Here is a 25249-nt window from a genome sequence, read left to right on the forward strand (position 1 = left end):
CAGAACGGTCTCAAAGACACCAAAGATAGCCCACATGTCCCAAAGGAAAGCACGGCAGACCTCAGGACTGCCGCCCATTTTGCCCTTAGCATCGGGAAGTTCCCAAGGCTCCATACCTGGGTGTCATTCCCTTTGGAAAAGGCTGGCCCTGTTAACCTCTGTCCAAAGCAGGTTTCTCTTCTCCCCACACACTTCTTGAAGATTTATTTTGTTTGAAATTGTGTGTGTGCATGGGCCTCTCCCGTCCCCCCACATACACACACACTTGCACATGCCCTATGTGTGCCGGTGCCCGTGGAGGCCAGAAGGGAGCTTCCCATTCCCTGGAGCTGGAGCTGGGAGCTGCACTCAGGCCGGGGAGGAGCAGTAAGCACTCTTAACCACTCTGCCCTCTCTCCGGCCCCTCCCTACATCCGTTATTCTCAGGTTCTTCTGCACAAACAAGACACTGGGGACTCAGTGCCATCTGAGCCTGTGACCCACAAAAGACTGGGAGCCAGAGACAGAACCCCTGGATACAAAGGACTCACGTGCCAATGCAGACGAGGACTGTGGCAGGGATCTCCGGGGGACACCCTTCCCATAGCTCGGTGTGTGGGAAACTCTGCCTTTGCTAGGGCAGAGGTGGAGTCAGCTAACCTGGAAGAAAACCCCTGAGCAAATAAGATCCTAGACTCCATCAGCTCACTGTCTCTAGGGAATGCCCCGACCGGTGGCATTCTTTATATGGCAGGTGTATAGTTTATATTTACACAGTGCTAGAAAAGTAATGGGGGTGGGTGGTAAAACCATTGGAGCACTCACCAGTGACCCACGCTGTTAGTGTACATTTTCTCTCCCTTTTAAAGTCTCATGTAGCCCAGGCTATCCTGGAACTTGCTTTGTAGCCAAGGAAGGACCCTGAACTTCTAATCCTCCTGCCTCTACTTCCCAGGGCTGGCATGACAGGTGTGCACAGCCATGCCTCGTTTATGTGGTGCCGGGCATGGAACTTGGGGCTTCCTGCATGCTAGGCAAGCGCTCTACTCACTGAACTACACCTGAAGACCTGTTAGCTTTCTCGGTCCCAGCATGTAACATGCTAGGTTTTAAAAGCAGCCCCACTGATGGCTACAGGGACATCGCGGAGTCATGCAGAGCTGCGAGTCGCCTTTCCCAAGCCTGAACTCCAATGGCAGCCTCTGCTCTACCCGACACTACACTTCTGTGAGTCTCCGCCAGCTCCGACCCCTCCACAATGCAGACAAAGCGATCTCTCTGATAAAAACAACTTGCAGGCGGCTCCACTGCTCTCCCTAGGTACCCCCTCGGGCCAGAGAGAACAGAGGGACCCATCCTCCCTCTCCTCTTAGAACATCCAGACAGCGAGATTGTTTAACATCACGGCTATTGCCATAGTAACAGAGCTTAAAGAATGCCGTGGTCTCCTGGAAAGTGTGTCTTGCTGGTACCAGGAAAGAGCCAAGGAGACCAAGCAAAAGAAAAAGTCCAGGAGAGGGGTGGGGGGCGGGCATGAGTCCTGAATCTACTGTTGGGGAGGGAGATGGCAGTGAGGCCCCCATCTCCCCCAGGGCATGTATGCTAATCTGCCCACTGGCTGTACACTGTTTTCTCAAATGTGGCTGGGGCCAGCCTGTCGTGAGGATGTTGACAATGAGAGAACAGAGTTGGGAGAGGGTGAAGGCAGGCTTCCAGAGGCTTCTGTGCGGTCACCTGTGCTATCTTAACCCAGGTTTCCAAGCAGAGAGACAGGAGAAGCAGCTGTGTCTTAGAGACTTGAGTGAAGTGCACCTGGGTGCCTGCTCCCAGCGTTCCCTGTGGTCCCTCTCCGGCGTTCGGTTAAAGATATAAAGCAGTCTTTTAGAGACTCTGGAAGGACTGTTGTTTCTCAGAGCTAATTAACTCACTAGAGGGAAGGAAAAACGGACTGAGTGCTCCTGAGCCGTGTGCCATCTATGACGTGGATTGAACTGTTAGCTCCCCAAGGCTCCCAGGAGGGGTAGCCATGTCCACCAGAGCTTTGCACAAGGCCTGAGCTGTCAGCGAGGGACAGTACAGAAGAGAATGAGGAGAGGAGAGATGACAGAGGCCCGGTAGCATGCACTTCTGGACCCTTTGGAGATGGGCTGTCCCTGGCAGAGCCCGGGAAACAAGGACTCGGGAAGGTCAAGTCTTTCCACGGTTCCCACCATTTGACTTCAGGAGCCAGCATTCAGAGCCTGCGCGCTCAGCAGAGTCTGCCTCCGCTGTGTGCCCAGGCCACTGATCCTCAGCCAGTGTGGGGACAGGAGAACAGCCTCTGTGCTTCCGACAAGCTAGCTCTGCTGTTCCCTGTACTTGCAGCAACAGCACCAGGCAGAGCCGGAGACCCATCGCCTGTGCTAGCTGGGTGACCACACCTCGCTTCTTATCTCGGTGACCTCCCGGAGGTGGGTGAAGCCTGGTGCTCATGTGTGTTGAACTTTCTCCCCAGTGGCTCTCATTTGCAGACCTGGGTCACATGCGAGAGGCTGCACTCTTTCAGCTCATGCCGGTTTGTAGCATCGAGTACCAGCAGCAGCTAGGAGCAGTTAAATAAGGGGAGATTGTGTAAGGGCAATTCCTCCATTTCGAGGGGACGGACCACCTACCTGCAGGGAAGCCACGCCTGAGTGAGGAGGGCTTCCCTTTCTGGCGGGGCAGGATGCACACACTGCACCAGGGTGATGAGAAATTTGTCGGTGGGGAGACCCTGGGGCCATCAGGTGGAGGTGGTGGAAGGCAGGAGAAAGCGCTGGAGGTCTTCCCAGGAATCCTCGGGGCTGGGCTCAGCCGTGCCGGGCCCTCTGGCATCTCCAGACACTTGTGTTCAGCTCAGTACACCTGCAAGTGTGCCGACGTGGCCCCATCCTTCCAGCAGCGCAGGGTATCCACGGCAACCGAGCGGCAGAGCGGGCAGGTGCGCTCCCGGTCCAGCCACAGGCAGAGACACTCCTCACAGAACACGTGCTGTGGCGGGGACAGCGGTAGGAATGAGTGTGATCCGGAGCTTGGGGGCAGCAGCAAACTCACCAGACCACCCACGCCCTCCAGGAGGGGAGACCATGGGCCCACCATGTCTAAAATAGAAATGTCAGTAGCTGGTGTTCTGGCTGGAAGGCAGAGGTGGGGCCTGGGGAAACAGCCCTGTGAAAGTAGCTCCTTCTGTGGGAGGGTGGGGTTGGCTGGGGGTCTGGGGGTCTGGCACACCTCATCAGCATGTGCAAAGGTCCTGAGGCCAGAATGCGTGGCTGAGTGGAGGGGCAGGGGGGTGCTGAGGCAGACAGACACACAGAAAAAAAATGAATATGAGGTCAGAGGGCTGATGAGGGGCACAGACTGTACAGGACCCTGTGAGCCATGTGAGGACTTGGACAATTCTTTTTTTTTGGTGGACATCATCTTTCTTTGAGACAGGGTTTCACTCTGTAGTCTAGACTGACCTGGAACTCACTATAAAGCCAAAGTTGGCCTTGAATTCTTGGCTGAGCTTGCTGCCTCAGCATCCAGATGCTGGCATTGCAGGCATGAGGCGCAAGGCCTAGTTTGGCTTTTATTCTGGGAGAAGCAAGGAGCCACGATGGTAAGGCTCTGAGCAGAGGAGTGACCTGATAGGATTTCCTTTAAAAAAAAAAAAAAATGGATAGGACCTCATTCAGGCTGCCATCAGACTTGCCATGTGGCGGAGGATGACCTTGAACTGCTGACTCCCCTACCTGTAGCTCCCCAGTGCTGAGGTGACAGGTGTGTGTGTGTCCCCACTGGGGACTGACCTCAGCCCTTTATACATGTCAGGAGAGAACTCTGCCAAGTGAGCTTGCATTTCCAGCATTCTGTTTATAATTTGATAAATTTAAACGACCCATTTGCTTGTTAGGTTGAGAACACGCTGGTCCACACATGTCCCCGCACAGGCCATATTACTTAACTTCCTTGTGACTCACTTTCTTCATCTGTAAAATGGGGGCAGTAACCTTGTCTTGGCACGCTTAGCAGACATGTGAAAATGGCTTAGACAGGACAGCCAAACACACGTTTTTTTTTCCCCCACTGGCTTCTGAATGTCAGACGTCTATGTCCATGATGGCATAGCCTTGATGAGCTCTGTCACCGTGTCTGCGAAATGAATGTGGATCAGGACAGAGACTCATGGGCGCTAGAATGAGGAAGACTCTGTGTTTGCCTCCTCAGCAGAGAATTGACACAGTCCGGGGCCAAGTGAAGGCATCCAAGGAACCAGGTCTGCCCGGAGCCCTAGCTGAGGCGTTCATGAGGCTTCTGTCCATCTTTGCAGGGGAGGAGAAATGGGGAGGACCAGATGGAGTGTTTTTCCCAGCTGGGGTCATCTGGGCAGGACTGTAGCCGCTGCTGGAGTGTTTTCTTCTCCAGGCTTGGACTCACTGATTGTGGAGCTGGGCGAGGAGCCCTAGGAACGACGCTCATACACTAGATACCTGGATGGCATCTGCAATCTCTACACACTGTGCTCTGAGACTCAGAGGAGACAGCGCACGGCTGGATAAACCACAGACGCCAGCCCTGTGTGAGGGAAGAGGCCGTGAAGGCAGAAGGGCATCTCTTGTCCCAGGACTTATGCATGAGCTGAGGGTGGAGGGGGAAGTGAGCCTGGACAAAGCAGACAGATGCAGGTGGGGTCCAGCAGGTGAGTCAGGGACATTTTCAATGTCCCTTCACTGCTAATGTGATCACAAAGAGATGGGTCAAGACTCAGAGAGGGGGAGACACAGGCCCATGGACATACAGCAGCCAGACAGAGGACTGGAATTCATAGGCAGCTATCATGATCTTTTCCTCCTAGGATTCACCTCCTTGAGGACCCCTACCCAGGGTGCATTGCTTCTAACAAGGACAATACAGTAATGGGAGTCACTTCTGGATTGGATTATAAAAACTATGACTTTCACCCTGCTCACATTCTCTGAGATTCTCATAGGCTTGCTCCAACAACACCAGCTAGACAAGGAAGCCAGGGCAGTTTCTGGCCATGACAGCCATGAACGAACTTTCAGTCATACAGGCCACGAGGAACTGAAGCCAGCTCACAACTCTACCCTAAAGCTTGGAAGTGGCTGCTCCCTCAGGTGAGCCCTGAGACCTCCATGTTAACCATATGAGTCACCTCAAAGCAGAGGGCACAGCTAGTCTGTGTTAATTTGTGGTCCATGGGAACTATGAGGTCACAGATGTTTGTTGCTAAGCTCTGGAATGATTTCTTATGTAGCAGAGGTAGCTGATACAGAGTGCCTGACTCTAGCAAAATCATCTCTTGTTATGTGCTATTGTGTATAGTGTGCACACTGGGAGGGCCTGGGACATGAGGACAGAAATGATTGGTTCTGTGAAAACTTGGCTGAAAATGTGGCTATTATAAAACAAGAAACACACACACATACCAACCAATCAACCAGTATCAATCAATCAATCAATTTCAGAATAGCCAGGCCTACACAGAGAAAACCCTGTCTGGAAAAACAAAACAACAACAAAACCAAAAAGGAAGTACTCAGCGTCTAAGAGAGAGGATGCAGCAACCGCAGGCAGGTGTGCAGAGCCTGGATCCCAGCTCAGCTCGTCCCTCCCCCTGAGGAGGTCATAAGCGCAGGCTTTGCAGCACAGAGAGCAGCATGTTGGCATGAATTCCAGGAAAGGTCACCTAGTCCCCCAGCACAGCCTTCAGGGTGCCTCCAGGCAAGAAGCTGAGACTTAGTGGAAAGGGCGGAGTCAACAGCACTAGAGGCCCTGGGTTTGAATCCTGGGTGAGCATGTCTGCCTTTCTGAGCCCAAATCTGTTCTGCCAATAAGCAGGGCTCCTCTCTCCCCACAGAGAGTCTAAGGATGGAAATGGATACAGATCTTTTTGTTGTTTATTTGTTTGTTTTCCCGAGACAGAGTTTCTCTGTGTAGTCCTGGCTGTCCCGAAATTCACTCTGCAGACCAGGCTGGCCTCGAACTCAGAGATTTGTTTGGCTCTGCCTCCTGAGTGCTGGGATTGAAGGCATGCACCACCACTGACCAGCTGAATACAGCCTCTTAAGCATCAAGTATGAGCAAATTTTAAGCCCCAAATCAGTGGGTGTCATGGTTTTGTCAGCTGTTCACACACTCAGCCAGGCTCACAGTGATCAAGAATGCTCACACTCAGCCAGGCTCACAGTGGTCAAGAATGTTCACACTCAGCCAGGCTCACAGTGGTCAAGAAGCTCACACTCAGCCAGGCTCACAGTGGTCAAGAATGTTCACACTCAGCCAGGCTCACAGTGGTCAAGAATGTTCACACTCAGCCAGGCTCACAGTGGTCAAGGATCAGGAGAGTGCTTTGCTCTCTATTCTTGGCAAAGGATCCTCTAGAGAAGTCCGACTTTGTGTTGAGCATCTCTGTTTCCTGAGTTCTGAGCTTTGGAGTGTGGCACACCATGAACACATGGAGAGACTACATGGACCAGCATGTGAGCAGACCGGCAAGCCTCTGTGGATATTCATTGCCCAACAACCTTACATCCACAATCTGTTTCCCAGGCACTACCTCAAGGAGTAGTGATGGCTGATGTTCACCCTATAACTCTTTGAGGGGAAGACAGAAGGGTTCCATCCATCCATCCATCCATCCATCCATCCATTCATCCATCCATCCATCCATCCATATTCATCTATTAATAGCCACCCACCCATCCATTCACCCACATATATACCCATTCATCCATATTCATCTATCCTATCCACCCACCCACCCATCCACATCCATCCAACCCATACTATCCAACCACCCAATACTCACTGTGCCAGTACTGTCTCTGCTGCTAAACAAGACAGTCATAGCCTCCAATTGCAAGGTGCTCAAAGTTTGGCCAAGGGGAGACAGACCTTATACAATCATTAACCCCATAAATGATCATGGTAACAACAGGAAAGGGATCTGTGGTGAAAACCCACAGTACATAAGGCCATGGTGTGTAAGACCACAGTAGCCAGGAACATGGCTAGTCTGGGGAAACACAAATGGGGAACCTTTCTTAAGTGACATCTGAGCTCATTCATTCATTCATTCGTTCATTCATTCATTCAATGACAGTAGACCCTTTTGCCTGCACGGGTCTCCTCTGCCCTTGCAGACCAGCACAGAGCAGCAGAGCAAGGTGGAGATGTGAGCTCAGTCAGCCACTGGATATGGCTGTCACTCCTAGATCTAAGACAAGGGTGTCTTGCTCACCCCCTCCCAAGAATTCCTCATCCACCTTTGGGAAGATGCGGTACCAGGAGAACGGAAGAGACAGACAGATTGAGGCACGGAGAGACTGCCAGGAGGATGACTTTCACCTCGCCATCATGTTCAGATAATCCCCGTCACAAAGAAGGAAATACAGATGGCTCCAAAGCACGAGCAGAGCTGCCCAGCCACGCTCATAATTAGGGAAATGCAAATGAAAGAGGAGCCGAGACGGCACTGTCACCTGTCAGTCTGGCGGAGGATGGGGGTGGTAACGCTGCCGTGTGCAGGCGAGGGTAGGAGCAAGGGGCTGGCCACACCCCATTTATGAAGAATAGGCACGTAATGTAGTCTCTCCAAAGAGGGCAATTTAGCAAGAGCTGCCAACATGGAGGGCCCTCTGACCTGGTAATTCTACCATTAGGAATTCCACGACACCAACAGCACGTCCACGTCAGAGACAGAAAGCCTGCTGGGAACAGCTACCTTGCGCTGAACACTGGTCGCAGGCCATGTGGGGCTTCCGAGGCTCTACCTGAGTGAACTCATTTAATCAACACCACGGGCTCAGGCAGGCACAATCAATCTATTTCAGCCACCATTGGGACAGCCATCTTCGCAGCAGCAAGAGATGCTAGGAGACTGTGCCTCAGTGAGGAAACAGCCAAACTAACGGTGGTCTATCCCCAGAATGTCAGGTCTGTGGCTCTAAGACAGAATAAGGACTGATCTCAAAGCACTGGCCACAGGTCACAAGGGTGCAGAGCAACACACAGCTCAGGGAGACCAGGCTGCACGCTCAGCTTGTTTGAAAAGAGGTTTATGGGTATGGATGTTTGCGCACATGGATACAGATAACACGTGCACGTGCTATGTTTGCCATGACCGTGAACTCTGTAAAATATCTGTGGCAAGAAATAAAGGAAGCAGTCCACGGAGTTGCTTGTGAGGACCGGTACAGGAAGAGGCCTGAGGATGAGGGCAAACAGCCTCTCACTAGTCTTTGTATTTATTATTTGTTTGTTGTGCGCACGCGTGGGCACCATGGTACATGTATGGAGGTCAGAGCAGAGTGTGGTGGGTTCCAAGGACTGAACTCAGGTGAGGCAAGCACCTTCACCTGCCAAGGCACCTTGCTGTCTTGCTGGCTCCATCTTGGTATGGCTTGCAAAATTTTTTTTTCCTTAAAAAACAGAAAAACCAAAAACAAGACAAAACAAACCCTTTTGTTCTGGAAGAAACTTAAAGTTCAATGATGGAAACACCGTCCTCACCCAGGCTCAGTTTCCCCTCGAATTATTGCATGACCAGGAAGGGGATTTGTCAAAGTGCAAAGAACAGGGTTGCCATGTGGCTACTGATGATTTCAGGCTCGAGTTAAATGTCCTCAAAACACAGCAGCTTTATCATCCTCTGTCCCAGGATCCAATCACGGTTACAAGTTGTATTTAGTAGTTATGTCTCCTTTCTGAAGTTTGACTCAAGCAGACTAAATGTCTTTTTTTTTTTTTTTTTTTGGGGGGGGAGGCAGATAGGGGCTTGCCACGGAGCCCAGGCTGGCCTTGAACTTGTGGAGGGAGATTCTTCTGCCTCTGCCTCTCAAGTGCTGGGATTGAAGATGTACACTGCCACACCTGGCTACACTGTCCATTTAAAAACAAATACCATTCCGGCGACGGGCTGTAGCTCAGTTAGTAGACTGTCCAGCACACATGAGGCGTGGCAGTGCACACTTACAATCTCAGGACTTGAGGGGCAGGGGCAGAAGGATCAGGTTCAGTCATCCTTGGCTACACAGTGAGTTTGAGATTAGTCTGGGCTACATAAGACCTGGTCTCACCAAGGGAAAAAAAAAAAAAACCAAACCAGAACATTAAAATTTCAATTAAAAACAAACTCCTTTAAAAAGTCTCTCTCAGACAGCAATAACAAATTTCTTCTTGCTAATGCTAAAAGAGGACCCTACCTCCTATCCCATCTTCCGAGGGTGTGAGAGAGGCCATCTGCCTTCCTTCTCATTCCTTCTGGAATCCAGGCTTATGCAAAAAGCCTCCTCAGCCTGGAGCACGTCACTCTCTGCCCTGGTCCCTGGAGACTCTGCATGAATCTCTCTTACACAGCTCTTATCACTGCCTGCCTTGTTTCATAGTTATTTATGAATATGTGTCCGCATCCCTAAGGAGACCGAGAGCTTCCAGAGGAGCGGCAGGCTCTGGGCATCCTCCACCTCCAGGGCCTCTGAACTCTGATCGGTTGCGCTGACCCAGCTCACATTTACTGAATTGACACCTGACCCCTGATGTCAGGGAGAGGGGAGGGGGCACGTGAGGGAGTCAAAGCACTTACCACCACCGTGGCTTGGAGACCCCCGACAATAATGAAAACAAAGGATGATGATAACTACGCAGAAAATAACAAGGACAATGCTGGCAGCGGCTGTGGTTCAGCCAGGCAGGTTTAGCCCCGCACAGATGATCTCTTTAAATGCAGCCAGAGCTGATGCCACAGGCGGGGGCAGGCTTCTTTTAACTGCAGTCGGACCCATACGTAGTAGGCAGCAGCATCATGATCATTTGACACTTGTCATGGGGGGATGGAGTGGCACCCCCCTGATCCCATTGCACCAGGTATCAAAAACACACCTGTGATCTCAACGCTGGGAGATGGAGGCGGGAGGAGCCTGTGTTCAAAGGTCCCTGAGTCTCAAAATAAAAAAATAATAATGTGGAATGTGCTGGGGGCTGGAGGTATCCAGAGGTACAATGCACACTCAGCAGGAGCCGGCCCTGAGTTCGATCCACAGCACGGGCATTTTTAAAGAATGGGTGTGGCTGGGATTCGCACAGAATGGTCTGATATTACGTATCACGGCGAACAAATTCTACATTTACCAACACTGATGCTCTGAGAGAAAAGCAGCCTGCGCCGGGCAGTGGTGGCGCACGCCTTTAATCCTAGCACTGGGAGGCAGAGGCAGGCGGATCTCTGTGAGTTCGAGGCCAGCCTGGGCTACAGAGTAAGTTCCAGGAAAGGCGCAAAGCTACACAGAGAACCCTGTCTCGACAAACCAAAACAACAACAAAACCAAAACCCCTGGTCTAGCTGCCTCTGGTTTTGACTGGTGGTCCCCACAGGCCCCTGAGATGGGCTCCCAGGCCGGGATTTTTGTGGAGTGGAGTCCCACTGGGTGGCGCCTGCTCACCTGGCACAGGAGAATCATAGGGTCTCGGAACTCAGCCTGGCAGATGGCGCAGATGGCGCCCGCCTCTGTGCACTGCTGTCCTGTGGCTCGGACCCCGTAATTCTGTTGGAGGAAGAGGGAGAGGGGGAGACAAGCAGCCATGAGCCCTCGTGGGAGGCAGTGTCTGTGGGGGGTGAGAAAGGGCTGCGCAGTCTGGCTCCTGGGGCCTGAGGCGCACTCACCTGAGAGGTGCAAAGGAGCTTCAGTGCTTTCCTGACTCCACCCACGCGACCACAGATGTCAAAAGACTGAAAGTAAAGCAGAGTGAAGGCTGAGAACCTCCTCCTGGCATCCCCCACCTTCGTTCATTCTCATTTCTATCAGTTCTGCCTTACTTCTGTCCTGACACCTGATATCAACAGTCTCCTCTGTTACCCTGATCAGATAAATAAACAGCAGATAGACTGTTTTCCCCCTTGCCAAGCCCAAGGCAGGCATTGCTAATCAATCACAGCACTCTTCCAGCACTAGAACCAGCCACTGATAGCTGATCAGAGTGAGCAAGATAAGGCCTCATGGCTGGTTCTGCCTGGATTGCCTGACTGGTCCTGCTGGAAAGAAGCAGAGTGAATGCATTCACTGTCCCTAGACCTTTTAAAGCCAGAAACAGAGAAGGAAGAGGGAAGAGAGGCAAGAGAGAGAATGAGAGTTTGCTTTTAGGGACCAATTTGATAGTTTAGCGGGTAGAGGCACTTGCCATCAGGTCTGAACTCCTGAGTTCAATCCCTAGAACCCACATGGGTGAAGGAGAAACCTGACCCTTGCAAGTTGTCTTCTGACCTCTACATGTACACTGTAGCACGTGCACACCCCTCCTCCGATACTAAGTAAATTCATTTTAAAAAGTATTGGTATATGCTACCATGCTACGACGTGAGTGAATCTCAAAAATGTTATGGTAAATCAAACAAGCCACACCCAAAGGGTTGTGGCACAGCCCACTGATACGTAACACCTAACACCAGCACATGTGTAGACACATGGCGTGGATTAGTGGGTGCTGGGAAGCAGGAAGACTGGAGAATGGCTGCTATCCAGGAAAGCTGGGTACTGGGTTTCTTTGTGGGATGAGAACAGGTCTTGGAAACAGAGGAAGTGGTTGTCGCACACTGTGACGGCAAATGCCACGGACAGCGGCAGGCCTGGTGAGGCAGACCTGTAATCCGTTCCCAGCTTCTCCAGAGGCGGAGGCAGGAGGACTGGGGGTTCAGGGATGGTGTGGGAACTTGATGAGACCCTGTGTCAGGGTCTGAAAGAGGGGTACAGCATAATGGTCAGGATACAGCGCCTGCCTGCCATGAGCCAAGTCCTGGATTCAGTTCCCAGCACTAGAGAAAGAAAAAGAAGGAGAGAAAGAAAAGAAAGAAAGAAAGAAAGAAAGAAAGAAAGAAAGAAAGAAAGAAAGAAAGAAGAAGGAAGGAAGGAAGAAAGAAAAGAGAGAGAAAGAAAGAAAGAAAGAGAAAGGAAGGAAGGAAGAAAAGAAGAAGAAAGAAGGAAGGAAGAAAGGCAGACAGACAGAAAGAAAGAAAGAAAGAAAGAAAGAAAGGAAGTAAGAGAAGAGAAAGAAAGAAGAAAGAAAGAAGAGAGAGAGAGAGAGAGAGAAAGAAAGAAAGAAAGAAAGAAAGAAAGAAAGAAAGAAAGAAAGAAAGAAGGAAGGAAGAAAGAAAAGAGATGGACAGATTGGCTGATGGTTAATTCTATGCTCTATGAAATATATTTTCATTTAAAAGCAGAAGGTATTCGTGGCTGGACCTGGCTCCTCAGCAGCCCCTCAAGCCAGGCCCAGCATGCCCCGGGCCAGCTCACCTTGCACAGGCTGTAGAGAATAATCAGGACCCCTCCTAGGAAGTAGCTGTTGGAAGAGTCGTCCCCCATGATGTATTTGTACCACAGCTGGATGGGGACGAGCGACCTGAACAGCTGGCTCAGCTCCTCGATGACCAGATAAAACTTTCCCTGCAGCCACACAAAAAGCATCAATTAGTGTTAGCGGCAAAGACCCAGAGGACAGAGCTGGGGCCCAGGCACGGCCATAATGACAGTCCAGGTCACAGGCAGGCCATTAATCAGCTTTGGAAAGCACTCAAGCTGGTTCTAATGGGGACCGATGGATGTGGCCAGGGAGACATGGCTCCTGACTGAAGTCCTTGTCCACCGCCCACTGCCTACTGCCCACAAGATCCAAGTGCTGGGATCAGGTGTCAGCGATGGAGAAACAGAACACTTCGGATAGGGGCAGCTGTGTGGTCACTGTCTGACTGGGTGCAGCGTGGCGGGCAGAAGACAGTCGCTGCCTCCCCCAAATTACCCAACAGGGCTAACTCTGGCACCACGGGACGGGAGCAAGGACAGCCAGGCTGGGAGCCAAGCGTGGGCACCGACTTCTGCACTTCCAACCCTTGTGGCCTCCAGAGGGGCCAGATGTTACCATGGGAAAGATCTCGACATGGGACTTCACTCTTTCCGGGTTCACTGCCATACTGACAAGTCCCAGGATGAGATTCCTATTTTTTTTTTTTTTACCCTAAGAGCAAGCAGGAAGAGGACCTAGTTCGTTACCAGGCCACAGGTTCAGGGGTCCTTCTTCCCTTTGGCCTTGAACAAGCCTCATGAGGGCCTGTGCTAGGAAAGGGAGAGAAATGCATCCCCTCTTCACAGAATCTAATGAACATGAAGGCTAACTTGATGGGGGACCCTGGACACCCCTCCAAGGAGGTTCTCTGAGAGAAATGGAAATGGGCCCACTAGTAGGAAATGTTCTTGGCAACTATAATCACAAGACCCACCAACTGGAAACTTCCCAAATGCACCACCCATAGCTGAACACATAACACAGATTCAGGCAATAGTTATAAAATAGGAGACCACTCAGCTATTGCAACTAACAGATGACTGATATGTCTATCAACGTGGATGGATTTTACAGGCATCATGGTTCTTCAGAGATGGTCATAAGAGACTCCATATTGGGCTGGGGGGATGGTTTAGTGGATTAAAGCGTTTGCCAAACAAACGTGGGGACCAGAATTCAGATCCCTATCGCCCACATAAAAGCCAGGCAGGTGTGGCAGCCCACCTGTAATCCCAGAGTCTGTGAGTCAGGGACAAGCAACCCCAGGGACAGCTGGCTAACTAGAGTAGCTGGGTCAGTGAGCTCCAGGTTTAGTGGGAAACCCTGCCTCGGTACATAAAGTAAAGAGTTAGTGAGGAAGACACTTAACATCAATCTGGGACTTCTACATGTATATACACACACAAAAGACCTATGTACACACGTGGATATCTCTCTCTCTCTCTCTCTCTCTCTCTCTCTCTCTCTCACACACACACACACACACACACACACACACACACACACACACACAAAGAGCCAACAGCCCTTCCTCAGGCTCCACAGCTTGTATGTGGAGCTCATACAAGCAAGCTCAGTACTTGTAACTCTTCGAATAAAATAACCAGAGCCTTGCATAAAGATGTGCCAAGAAGAGACGTCACCAGGATGATCTCTGTAACAGCAGAAAAGATTGCAAAGGAAACACCCAAGCGGTGGGGTCTGCTTGTTGGAGATCTACGGTGGAAAGCCACGCGGCTATGAAAGATTAGCCCGTGAAACAGCCACTCTGTGGTTAACCACACACCCTATTACCCAAGCAACCAAGGTCAGCACCCCCAGTAATAAGTCACCGTAACGCCATGAACCTTAGCATATGACACATTGGAAAGGACAGTGTCACGTCTGTGATCCTCCGTGGAACCATCAGAAAACAATAGTTTATAGCTGAGCCTGCAGAATAACCGCCCAGTGCTCTTCAAGACAAAGACCAAGGACTGAGTGACAGGAGAAGCCTAAGGAGGAATGATGGGCTAGTGGAGAATGTAAGCTTGACTTCTTTAGAAAAATTATCGGATATTATTTAGTTAGTGCATGAGTGCGTGTGTGTGAGCCGCAGCAGTGTGTGGAGGTCAGAGGTCAACTTGCAGGAGCTGGTTCTCTCCTTCCAACCACGGCAGGCACCAGGGGTCAAACCCAGGTTGCCAGCCTTGGCACCAAGCCCCTTTACCAGTTAAGCCATCTCAGCACCCAAAGGGCGACTTTCTATCCGACTCTTCCCATCCATCATGGTGGCCAGACGCAAAGCATCTAGAAGGTGACGCCTTGAAGCAGATACACAAAAGGACCAAGAATGGTCATCGGCCATCTGCTCCTCTTTATCCTCATGACTGTGTGGCTGAGTCCTGGTTGGGAGGGGGGGGGGTCGCTGTTTTCCGAAGGGGCCTTCCTTTCCCTTCCAAACTCCTTCCATAGGACCCCTTGTCCCACGAGTATCACCTGGAGGCAAATCTAGCTCCTAAACCCTGCCTCGGTACATACGGTAGAGAGTTACTGAGGAAGACACTTGACACATCACTGCCATGTGGCAATGTTGCAGAGCCATGGATGACAGAGAGAACTCTCCTCTCTTCTCTCCCATGTACCCCACCATCCCTCAACCCTCCTTTCCCTTTTTAGAAAAATGTGTATGTGTGTGTGGTGTATGTGTGTGTTCATGTGTGTTCATGTGTATGCATGTGGAAGACAGAGGTTGACATTGTGTCTTCTGCAATCCTTTGTCGCTTCCTTACCAAGGCAGGGTCTCTTGCAGGACTCAGAGTCTGTCCAGCCGGCCCGCATGCCCTTGGCATCATCTGTCCCCACCGCCCAAGTCCTGAGGCTAAAGGGTTCCAAGCCCACCTGGCTTCTAGGTGGCTAAGTGGGGATCTGAACTCAGGTCCTCATGCTTGGGTGCCAAGTGTTTTATCCACCGAGCCATCTCCCCAGACCCCTCAGCCATTTATTTATTTTCCCTTTCCATCCACATCAATCCACCCCTCCTTTCCATCCACAAATCCATCCAGGCGCCCGATGTTTCTTTTCTTTATGTCCTTTCTCCCTCTTTTCTCTCTTTTTAGCATTTCTCCCAACCTCAGCCCCCTCCCCCCATCTCTCCCGCTGGACTCCGAGGCCCTCAGAGGAGATCCTGGGGCGCCCACCCTGCATCTTCAACTCAGGGCGTATCCTTGCACACAGCGGGACAGGGGGCTCTGAGGCTGAAGGTTCCACCTGGCGCCTCCTTGGAGTTGGCAGACAGCGAAGTGGAGTGGGAACGTGGATGGAGAAGAGCTCCGCTTCATCAGCAAGCCCTTGTGTCGCGGAAAAGAAAATCAAGGCAGTGGAATGCCTTAGCGGCACCCTCTTAAAAGTAGCAATTAGCTGCCGGGTTGGGTGGCCACTGGGAACTGTGTACATCCAGGGGGAACAGCCTCCCTAATTAAGCAGCTTCCTAATTCCAGGCTTCTCGTGCCTGTTACTTCTGACGACCACCAAACAGAAGGCGGGTTTCTATGGAGCGAGAGGGGCGATGGAGCGCGGGCACCTCTTCTGCCTGTCACCAGGAGAGAGGCATGTGGAGACAGTTGTAGGACCTTGTGGGGCGAGGGGTGGGGAAGTAAGGGGGGTGGTGGTGGTTCTGGGCTTGGATTGTGATGGGGGCGGTGCCGGGCGGGCAGGCGAGGTACATTCTGCCTTCCTTGATGTCAGGATGAGTCGGGACACAGCGAGAGCAGGGAAACAACAAAAGCTTGGAGACAACCTGGGGCTGCTGAGGAGGCTGGGACACTGAGGACGGAGATAAACGGACCAGCTGGCCTGAGAAGTGGGAGGGCGGAGGCAGGAACCATCCAAGACATCAGTGTGGACACAGAACAGAGAGGAAGGGTTGGTCATTCACGTGTCCCCGAGAGTAATGAATATTCACGATGAGCAGTCATCCACGAGGCAGGACATGACAGCTCAGAGACGAAGGTAGGGGACTTGCCGTAGTCAGGTCTGCCATCCTCTAAACTGAGTGACTTTGGACAATATTACTTCTCTGAGCTTCAGTTCCTTCCTCTACATACAAAGATACACATACTTACGCGCATACACACACACACTCCACACTGATTTATCTGCACTCACACACATACACTCACACACTAGTACCTCCACACTCACACAGATACAACACACATACAAACAATGTACACATTCACACACGTGCGTGCGCACACACACACACACACACACACACACACACACACACCACACCACACCACCACACGTACACTCACACACTCACAACTGTATGCAGTGGCGTTCTGGTAAACCAGGTCCCTGGGGGTAAACAGTCCCTAATTTGTGTGTTTGCCAATTTCTGTGGTGTAAATATTCCCATAAGGTCCACTGCAAACTTTCTGAAAGTCCAACCTTCCACTCTCAGGAGCCCAGGTGATCGGGATCCACCACACCACAGGTACCATGCAGATCCAAGGGACTACAAGGTCGAAATTACAGGTTCACAGCAAGACTGTAGGCCACGGTGACAGCCGATGCTCAGCCTCATGCTAATCCGGGCCTGGGGGTGTTACATATCAGTGCCACATTGGAAAGAGGCGCAGGCGAGTGTCAAGGGGAATACAGGATGGGAGACTCAGTGTGGCCTTCACACATGAAACTCTGGGTCCCATCCCCAGCATCACAGAGTGGGAGGAAGGAAGGGGGGGAGAAGAGGGGGCAGAAAGAAAGCAGGTTAGAATTGAGGCGGAGAGATATCTGGACTGTCCAAGCCCAGGCCCGTAGAGATGAGGCAGTTTTTCCTTCCCCACTCTTGCTGTCTGTGAGGCTGGCTAGGGGAGGGCGCGGAGAACAGGCTGTGTGTGGAGGCTGAGGACCTGGACCCTGGGCCAGCCACTTCTGCTTCTTCAGCTGAGGTAGCAGATTCAAGAGACAAGGCCTGCGTGAGCTGCCCAGGTCCAGGAGACATCATATGACAGGAGATGAGCTGTTCCCAGTATACCCCAAATGAACTTGGGATCGCTGAACAGAGAGAGTTAAATGATTGTAGTTTCAAGTCAAACACCAAAGAAAGAAGAAAAGGGGCAGGAAGAGGAATATGAGGAGGAGGAGGAGGAGGAGGAGGAGGAGGAGGAGGAGGAGGAGGAGGAGGAAGAGACGGTGGCAGCATTCAGGTAAGGGTGCATGGCTGTCTCTGGATTGCACTACATCCCTTCAAACTCATGCACCAAAGCCCTGACCCCCATCCCTCAGTATCCACAGTGGAGGATTCGAGAATCCTCTGAACAAAACACGCCCAAATCTATGCAGCCCCAATCTCTCACATGAAACAGTAGAATGTGGATAGACGCCACACCCTGTAGCCTGCGGTGGCTTCTCATGTGGATACAATGTAAATACTATGTAAATAGACTCCGTTGCTTAGGAAACAGTAACAAAAAGTCCACCCACTTCAGGATAGATGCAACCCCCCTGAGTAATGTGGAGCCACAGTGGGTTTCAATGGCCGATGTGGAACCTGGAGACACAGCCAGACGCACTGGGACACAAGGCCCCTGGGAGGTGATGTGGACATGAGGGTGGAACCTTGCGACAGGATTAGTGTCCTTTTAAGAGACACCATGGGCTGGAGAGGTGGCTCGGCAGTTATGAGTGCTTTCAGAGAGGACCGGGCTTTGGTTCCCAGCACCCACATCAGGAGGCTCACAGCCACCTGTAACTCCAGCTCCAGGGGACCTGACATGCTTTTCTGGGTACCCATATACACTCACACAAACACATATATAAAAATAATAAACCTTTTTTTTTTTTTTTTAAAGTTGCCAGGTTCAGACCTGTAATTCCAACCTCATCCTCATGAGGTCTGTGAGGCTGAGACGGGGATTTGCCATGAGTTTAAGGCCATCCTGCCCTACACAGAGAGAAGGGTGCTCGAAAGCCAGATGAGGGGCCTCACTGGGAACCGAATCATTCAGGGATTTGACCATGGGTTTTGCAGCCTTTAGCACGGTGAGAAATCAGCTTCCGTTGAAGCCATCCAGTTTCAGGTTGGTTGCCACAGCAACCTAAACCGATGACTGGGGCTGGCCAGTAGTGGACCTGCGATTCAAGCTTAGGTCTCTGTATGTTCCTATTGGCTGGATTTAAATCCTAACCCAGCCCTTTCCTAGCTGGGCACCTTTGGTGAAGGATGTCCCCTCTCTGTGACTAAAACCCTTCCACGCCCTTGGTATCCTTGGCTCTCATGACCAACGTTCAATTCACTTAGAGATCCTGTTGCAAAGAGCTACTTAACTGGCCTGCTCTATGCTGTAAATTCCTCACATGGTAGCCAAACACAAGCTTTCAGAACGCACAGTCAATCTTGGGTCCAAAACCGTGCCAGATGCTGCTCAGATCAGTGTCTTCTGCCACATCCCGAGAGGTGTCCGAAGCACTTTCCATGTCTTCCATTTGCTGCAAAATGTACCATCTGCCCGCATCCCTGTGAGCCAGGCACAGTCGAACCCCAGGGCCTTTGCACTGGCTCCTTCCATCCCCCAGGGGCACCTGCTCCTTGTCAGGCTGGCTCCCTCACTCCTTGAGTCTTGGTGGACAGCCTGGGTGATACTATGGTTCAAACAGCTAGTTGGATTCCTATGGCCACAGCCTTCAGAACTCAGATGCTGAAGATGCTACTGACGGATCTCTGGACATATGGGGTTTTAAAGAAAATGACTTTGAGGGCTTGTTTGGGGGTTCTAGCAGGAGAGACAGCTACTTGTAGACCCTTGATCGAAGACCGGTCCTCCTCAATTCAGAGAAGGGTATCCTCTTCGCTGATCGAGAGCATAGCTTTTTGATGGACACATAAGGACTGGCGAGGGAAAGGGAACAGCCACCTAGCCAGCCAGCTCGTTCCTGTCACCTCCGGTGATCAATAGGGTGGCAGATGTCACAGCCAGATCATCCTTGCATCCAAAAATGACTCTGAAATGAAGCCTCTGAAGTTGGGTGAGGAAGAAGGTTTGGTGGCAACTGATGAGCTGGCCACAATGATCATGAAAAGGACACAATGGAGAAGGAAGGAAGCAAGGACTGGGGCGGAGGGGGGAGTCACCTGGGACTCCTCCTGGTATCTGAGCAGGTTCCTGGGTAAAGGGCATGGACTTACGGTCCTGTACCCGGGTTAGAGTTCTAACACTCTTGCTGAGCTTTGCCTGGCAAATGTCCACAACGGAATCTGATGACATTGGTAACATGGGCCCAACAGGAGCCCCCCTCTCAGGACTGATGGAGGCAGTGAGCTAAGGCGGGAGAGGTGTAGGGTCCATCCAGACACATGGAAGGACTCAACAAGGGTCAGCTGTGGCTCTATGGGCAGTCTGCCAAGTACAACATGTCACCAAGCCTTCTCAATTGGGGGACAGAGTGGGAAAGAAATGGCTTTCCCATCGACACCAGCAGCATGAGCTCAATGTGAAATGTATACATTTTTTTAGCCCAAGAGTGGAGGGAATAACACCCCCCTCTCTGCACCTCAATGTTCTGCTCTGTATGCTGGGGGTAGTAACCCAGCTCTGACCTTCTGGGCTTTTAATCATTGCTAATTTAAGTACTGGTGTCTCCTGGGATCATGAGGGTCAGAAGGCTAACAACGTAGCCTGGAGAAAGAAGGGACCATCTCAAAACCCCGAGGACAAGCTGGCTGGAGCTTTAGGTACAGGTGGATCCGGGAGCTCAAATGCAGAGTCACGAACCCGTCATCGCGATTCTGCCTTGGTCACTTCCCCATGTATCAGCGCTGGTTGTCCCTTCTCCTGTTTGGTGTCTTACAAGGTTATGTGCTGGTCAGCACTCTGCACGCCGTCCCAGAGGCTAGTGCTGTTGACACTCTCAGTGTACGGCACACAGGCAATGGAGGCACAGAGTGAGTAGCAAAGGATCCTGCTCTATCTAAGTCACACGTCTAGGAAAATGCCGGACCTCGCAGATCCGTTAAGAGACTGGAAGCCAGTAGACAACATTTTTTGACGGCTTGAATTCCCACAGGAAGGGCAGGTTTTGTGTTCCCTCCTGAGACCAGGCACCAAAGTAAGCAGCCAGTGTTGGTAGGGTCCCGAACTTGGCCACCTGCTTCTCTGAATGGCTATCGTGGGAAGGGTCCCACAACAGACAGTTCTTTCAAAACTGCAGAGCCAAGCGGGTTCTCCTGGTGTCCCTAGGGTGCAGCAAAGGCAGGCAGGCAGCTCCATTGCCTGAGCCCACAGCCTGGCTGCACCCCAAAGCCTCTTTTAGTGTGTGTGTGTGGGGGGGGAGCATAAACAGAAACCTTGAGGGTACAGGGCCCCTCAGCCAAAGTCCCTGTTTGCTTTTTCTTCCAAGCTGATAGAGAGGGCCAGAAAGGCTTGTTTTTCTAGGAAAGTGACTTGCAAGGTTGCTGGGATGTTGAGGCCTCAGCTGCCGGTGACCTCAGGAGAAACAGCCCCAGCAGTCATCCGAGGGGCAGAGCCATGAGCAGAGGGGCCCGCTCCGGCTTATCCAGGAGAGAAGGCGCCTCACTAATCACTGCCCTCCGGGAGAAGGTACCTGAAAGGCTACTGGAGAGGAACGCAGAAGATAGAGAGGCACAGGGAACTGCAACAGGGATAAATGACCGCACCAAAGATGTAAGAGAGGAACGAACCAGTCAGAGACCCGGTGGAAAAGGACACTGGGAGCGGCTGGACAGGTTGGCCTGGAGTTTAAGGTCTTCAAACTCATGATCACATCGACTCAGTTTCCCAAGTGCTGGCATGACAGGTACCCCACCAAGCCTGTTTTATAATCTCCTTCTTAGCACATCCCAACAGGAACCGTACAGCCAGAGCCCCTCTGAGAGAGAGAGAGAGGGTGGTTATGACCAATTCCAAGCCTGAGATGAGACCACTCAAAACACTGGGCTAACTAAGGCATTGAGAGGACCATCTGAGCCCAGAGGGAAGGGACAGAAAATGGGGCCGGGAGAGGCTGTGGAAAACTTAGCACCCTCATGCTGTCCCCAGGACTGATCGGAGGCCTCGGGGCTATTCTTATTAGCACCGTTAGCAGGTGAGGACACAGGCTGGGACAGGACAGGCAGAGGAGCCGGGATTTAAATTCTGCAGGGTGCTCCAGGACATCGTGAGGAAGACAGGAATCAGGAGCCTAGGAAAGATAGTGAGATGTAGAGAGAGGGGAAGAATAGATATGAGGGAATTGGAAGGGGAGAGGAGAAAGGAGGAAGAAGGCGGAGAACATAAAGACAGTAGTAGGATCAAGAGGAGGGTTGGGAAGAAGGGAAGACGGGAAGGAGAGAACACAGGACTGATGGAAGCTGGGGTGGGGCCAGCGTTGCCTGGCAACGGGCGTTGCGATGACGTCACCGGCGGCCCAGTCTCTCCCGGGTGGATGAGATCATCGTGGCCTCCCGAGCTCCCGAATACAGGCTCCTCGCCGCCGGCGTCTGGAGAGCCCAAGGTCCGCGGGGCGGCGCCGGCCGATGACGTCACCCCGCGCCGTGAGGCCGCCGTGCCCAAGGAGTTCTGAGCTCTTAGCGTGACTGACAGGTCTCGATGCTGTTTCAGACCTGCTGTGTGGAGCTGGGCGGGCAGCAGGCCCCGCACTTAACGCGCCCCCCTCCCCCCCCCCCCCCCCGCCCTCCGGGTTGTCCCAGTTCGCAGGCCGGGGCCAACCCCACCGCAGAGAAACCTGATCTTTGTAGTCACAGCTCAAAGCCCTTCCCACTGACCCAAGCCAGGCCTCCAGGATGTGGTTTTGGTGTACCTGTGTTTGCATGCATGTGTGTGTCTGCATGATGTCTGTGCACCACATGTATGCCTGGTGCACACGGAGGCCAGAAGAGGGGAACAAGTCCCTTGAAACTGGAGTTACTGGTTGTCAGCCTCCTTGTGGGCCCTGGGAGCCAAATCCAGGTCCTCTGCAAGAGCAGCCAGCGCTCTTAACCTCTGAGCCATCTCTCCAGTGTTTAATTTTCATCCCTGAGTAGAGCTGTTATCTGAAGTCTTACGTTTAATGATAGCCACCTAGGCAAAGAGGCAAGTCCTGCTCCTCAGCTGGGCTCCTTTCATTCAGTCCCTTCACCCACACCAGTCTCTGTCATACTGTGCATGACAAATATTTTGGAGGTGAAAGCAAAAAAAAAAAATTGTTGGCGTGGGCAGTGTTGACATCCAAACTCAAGTCTGGCTGCGGGTAAAACTGGGTATATTCCATGCTTGCTCAATCCATGATCAATAGCTTGGCAAGAATGGAGACAAAGTGTACAAAAGGCAGACATGGGAATGATTTCCTGTGGACAACTGAAGGGAGACAGATGGCCCTAGAAAGTGTCATGAGAGTTTCCAGAGCATTATGTGATTCTTTAAAATCTGCACACAGGCCGGGGGCGGGGGCGGCGGCGGCGGCGGCGGCGGCGGCGGCGGCGGCGGCGGCGCACACCTTTAATCCCAGCACTCGGGAGGCAGAGCCAGGCGGATCTCTGTGAGTTCGAGGCCAGCCTGGGCTACCAAGTGAGCTCCAGGAAAGGTGCAAAGCTACACAGAGAAAGCCTGTTTCGAAAAAACCAAAAAAAAAAAAAAAAAAAAAAAAATCTGCACACAGTTGTGCATTCTCTCTCTCTCTCTGAGTTTTACTATGTAGCCCAAGCTAACCTGGATCTCACTATCTAGACACTGACCTTGAACTCCGACATTCACCTGCTCTGCTGAGATTAAAGGCATAAGCCACCAAGCCTAGCTTAGAGCCCAGCTCTTTGCTATACACTTAGAGTCTTCATCAACAGGCAAGAAAGTGGAGGCTCACACCAGCGGGCTCCTGGGCCAGCCTTAGCGCTGACTCCCTTTCTTGCACCAGGGAAGGAGGGTTGCTAGGAGAAATGGGATGGGGGCCATGCCCTGGACACAAGCTGCTATCACTTAGCTGGAGGGCACATGGATCCTTCCAGCAGGCCACTGGGAAGTTGCTACCCGGCACCCATAGTATGGGAGGCATGGTAGGATACAGTTGATTTTGGGAACCCAGCACTCAGCCTCCCTGTCTAGTCCTAAGTACAGATTCATGAGCAGCCTTTCCTGGCACTGGCCACTGTGAATATCCCTTTGTGTAGTGAGAGCTTGGCAGACATCACTGTTGGGACTGAGATTTTCTACTGTAATCTGGAAAACCACCTCAGTGCTATGGCTTTTTGCTCCTCTCTGTGGCAGGCCCTTTTAGCTTCACACCCCAGCTCAGCCCCATTCATTTCTCATATGGTGGCAGACGCCTGTAATCCCAGCATTTGGGAAGCTGAGGCAGGAGGCCTGTCATGGGTTCAAGGCTAGCCTTGGCAGCAGGGTAAGACTAGGGAGACCTTGAGGGTGGCAGTTTAGGGGCCACCTGCTTTTCTGCCTGCTCCCTGCTGCTCTGGGAGCTCTGAGCTTGGAAGCCCTGATTCTGAGGGGTCCTTCTTCATCACAGCAACCAGTTGGCTTGAGGGTAAAATCCAATCTTAACAGAAAGATCAGGCCTGGGGTGAGTCACATGACCCACAACTAGCCTGATTTCCTTTCCAGACTCTGAGTCTATGCATGTGGACAAGAGAGCAGGCACAGAGCCACCTCTGCAGCATGGAAGGCCCGTGGGATGACCTCTTGGGGCATCTATCATTTTGGTTCAACCTCACCAAGACCGCGAATAGGCCAAAGCCCTCTGCCTCCTTGCCTCCTTCAGAGTTTCAGTTCTCTTCACTTGTAAGAACAGCCACCAGCTAAAACCCATCTCAGCAAAAAGGGATCTTAAAGAATCAGGGTCACAGAAGGCTTCCAAGAGGCACCAGACCCCGCCCAGGCCACAGAAGGGTGGGCCCCAGAGAGTTGGCCTGGATGTAGGAGGAGGTTTTCCTTTCCCCCACTTTTGTTTCTGGAGGAGCATGGACTTCCTTATGACGCAGCCTCAGGCTCTGGAGTTAAGGCACGCACTTAGATTGTGCCCAGTTCCATGTGTCCTGTCCACTCCTTGGGACAGGGCACTGGGTGGGTCCTGCTTGCCAGCGATAAGCAAGAAGGACCACTAAGAACAGCTATAGCAGCCGGGTCCGGATACCTAGTCGTCTCTCCAGTGGGGCCACCCTAGGACGACGGGTGACGTAGTTGGGGCATAGCCAGGCCTCCACTCTGGACAGCCGCCGTCCAAGCTGGCGAAGGGTGTCATCTTTCAACCTGGAAACCTATCTCCAAAGAAGATGGGGTTCGGGGGGGGGTGCGTGATGGGGGGCTGGGGGACAGAAGGAGCCAGGATTTCAGCAGCAGCTGTGTTCCTGACTCTCCCCTAGGAGTCCGGCTGCCCCTCCTCCGCGCTGAGTGTTCACCATTAAAAACAAACAGTATCATTTGGTTCAATATAAAATGAATTAAAGGAAATTAAACCGCGGGGGCCATGTGGTCTGTCTTGTCTGCCGTTGTCTGAGGCTGTTTTTCATCTTCCCCAGTGGGAAACAACAGCTTGGGGGGTGTGGAGCAGGGCAGGGCAGCGTAAATAGATAAATAATGTAGCCCCCTCTTCCCCCGTCCACTGGTGGAGGATGAGGTGTGAGAACGCCCAGGTGTCCACCGTGCCCTGTCCTTGCTGTCTCCCTTGGTGGCTGGCTGTGGCCTTTGAGAGTCTGGGGGGGGGGAGCAGAGGGAGGAGGCAGGGAGAGGGACAAAATAAAACAAAAACAAACAAAAGTGAGAGTCAAGCCCTGGAGACAAGAAGAGGGGGGTGCCAGGTAGCCGAGGGCTGAGGCCAGGAGTCTGAGAGGCCTGAAGGAGGGTGTGGGGCCTGGTTGACAGGGGAGCTGTTATGATTATGGCTCACTGTGCAGAGTGGTGGCAGTTGCCATTGTCTTGTGACAGGT

General features: G+C 52.1%; 1 protein-coding gene across 2 annotated transcripts in view; it reads right to left on the bottom strand.

Moving 5' to 3' along the window:
- Positions 1 to 311: 311 nt before the first annotated feature.
- Positions 312 to 25249, bottom strand: part of Rnft2 (ring finger protein, transmembrane 2) — a 59404-nt gene continuing 34466 nt past the window's right edge. For both annotated transcript variants that reach the window (XM_037198650.1, XM_028878804.2), the window contains exons 8-11: positions 12291 to 12440; positions 10667 to 10732; positions 10446 to 10547; positions 312 to 2988 (exon numbers count right to left, since the gene is read on the bottom strand). In XM_037198650.1, coding sequence (XP_037054545.1) covers positions 2854 to 2988; positions 10446 to 10547; positions 10667 to 10732; positions 12291 to 12440 — 453 coding nt within the window. In that variant the 3' untranslated portion in view covers positions 312 to 2853. The remainder of the gene's footprint in view (positions 2989 to 10445; positions 10548 to 10666; positions 10733 to 12290; positions 12441 to 25249) is intronic.

Source organism: Peromyscus leucopus, chromosome 23 (assembly GCF_004664715.2).
Source record: "Peromyscus leucopus breed LL Stock chromosome 23, UCI_PerLeu_2.1, whole genome shotgun sequence".
In the NCBI taxonomy this organism is placed as follows: Eukaryota; Metazoa; Chordata; class Mammalia; order Rodentia; family Cricetidae; genus Peromyscus; species Peromyscus leucopus.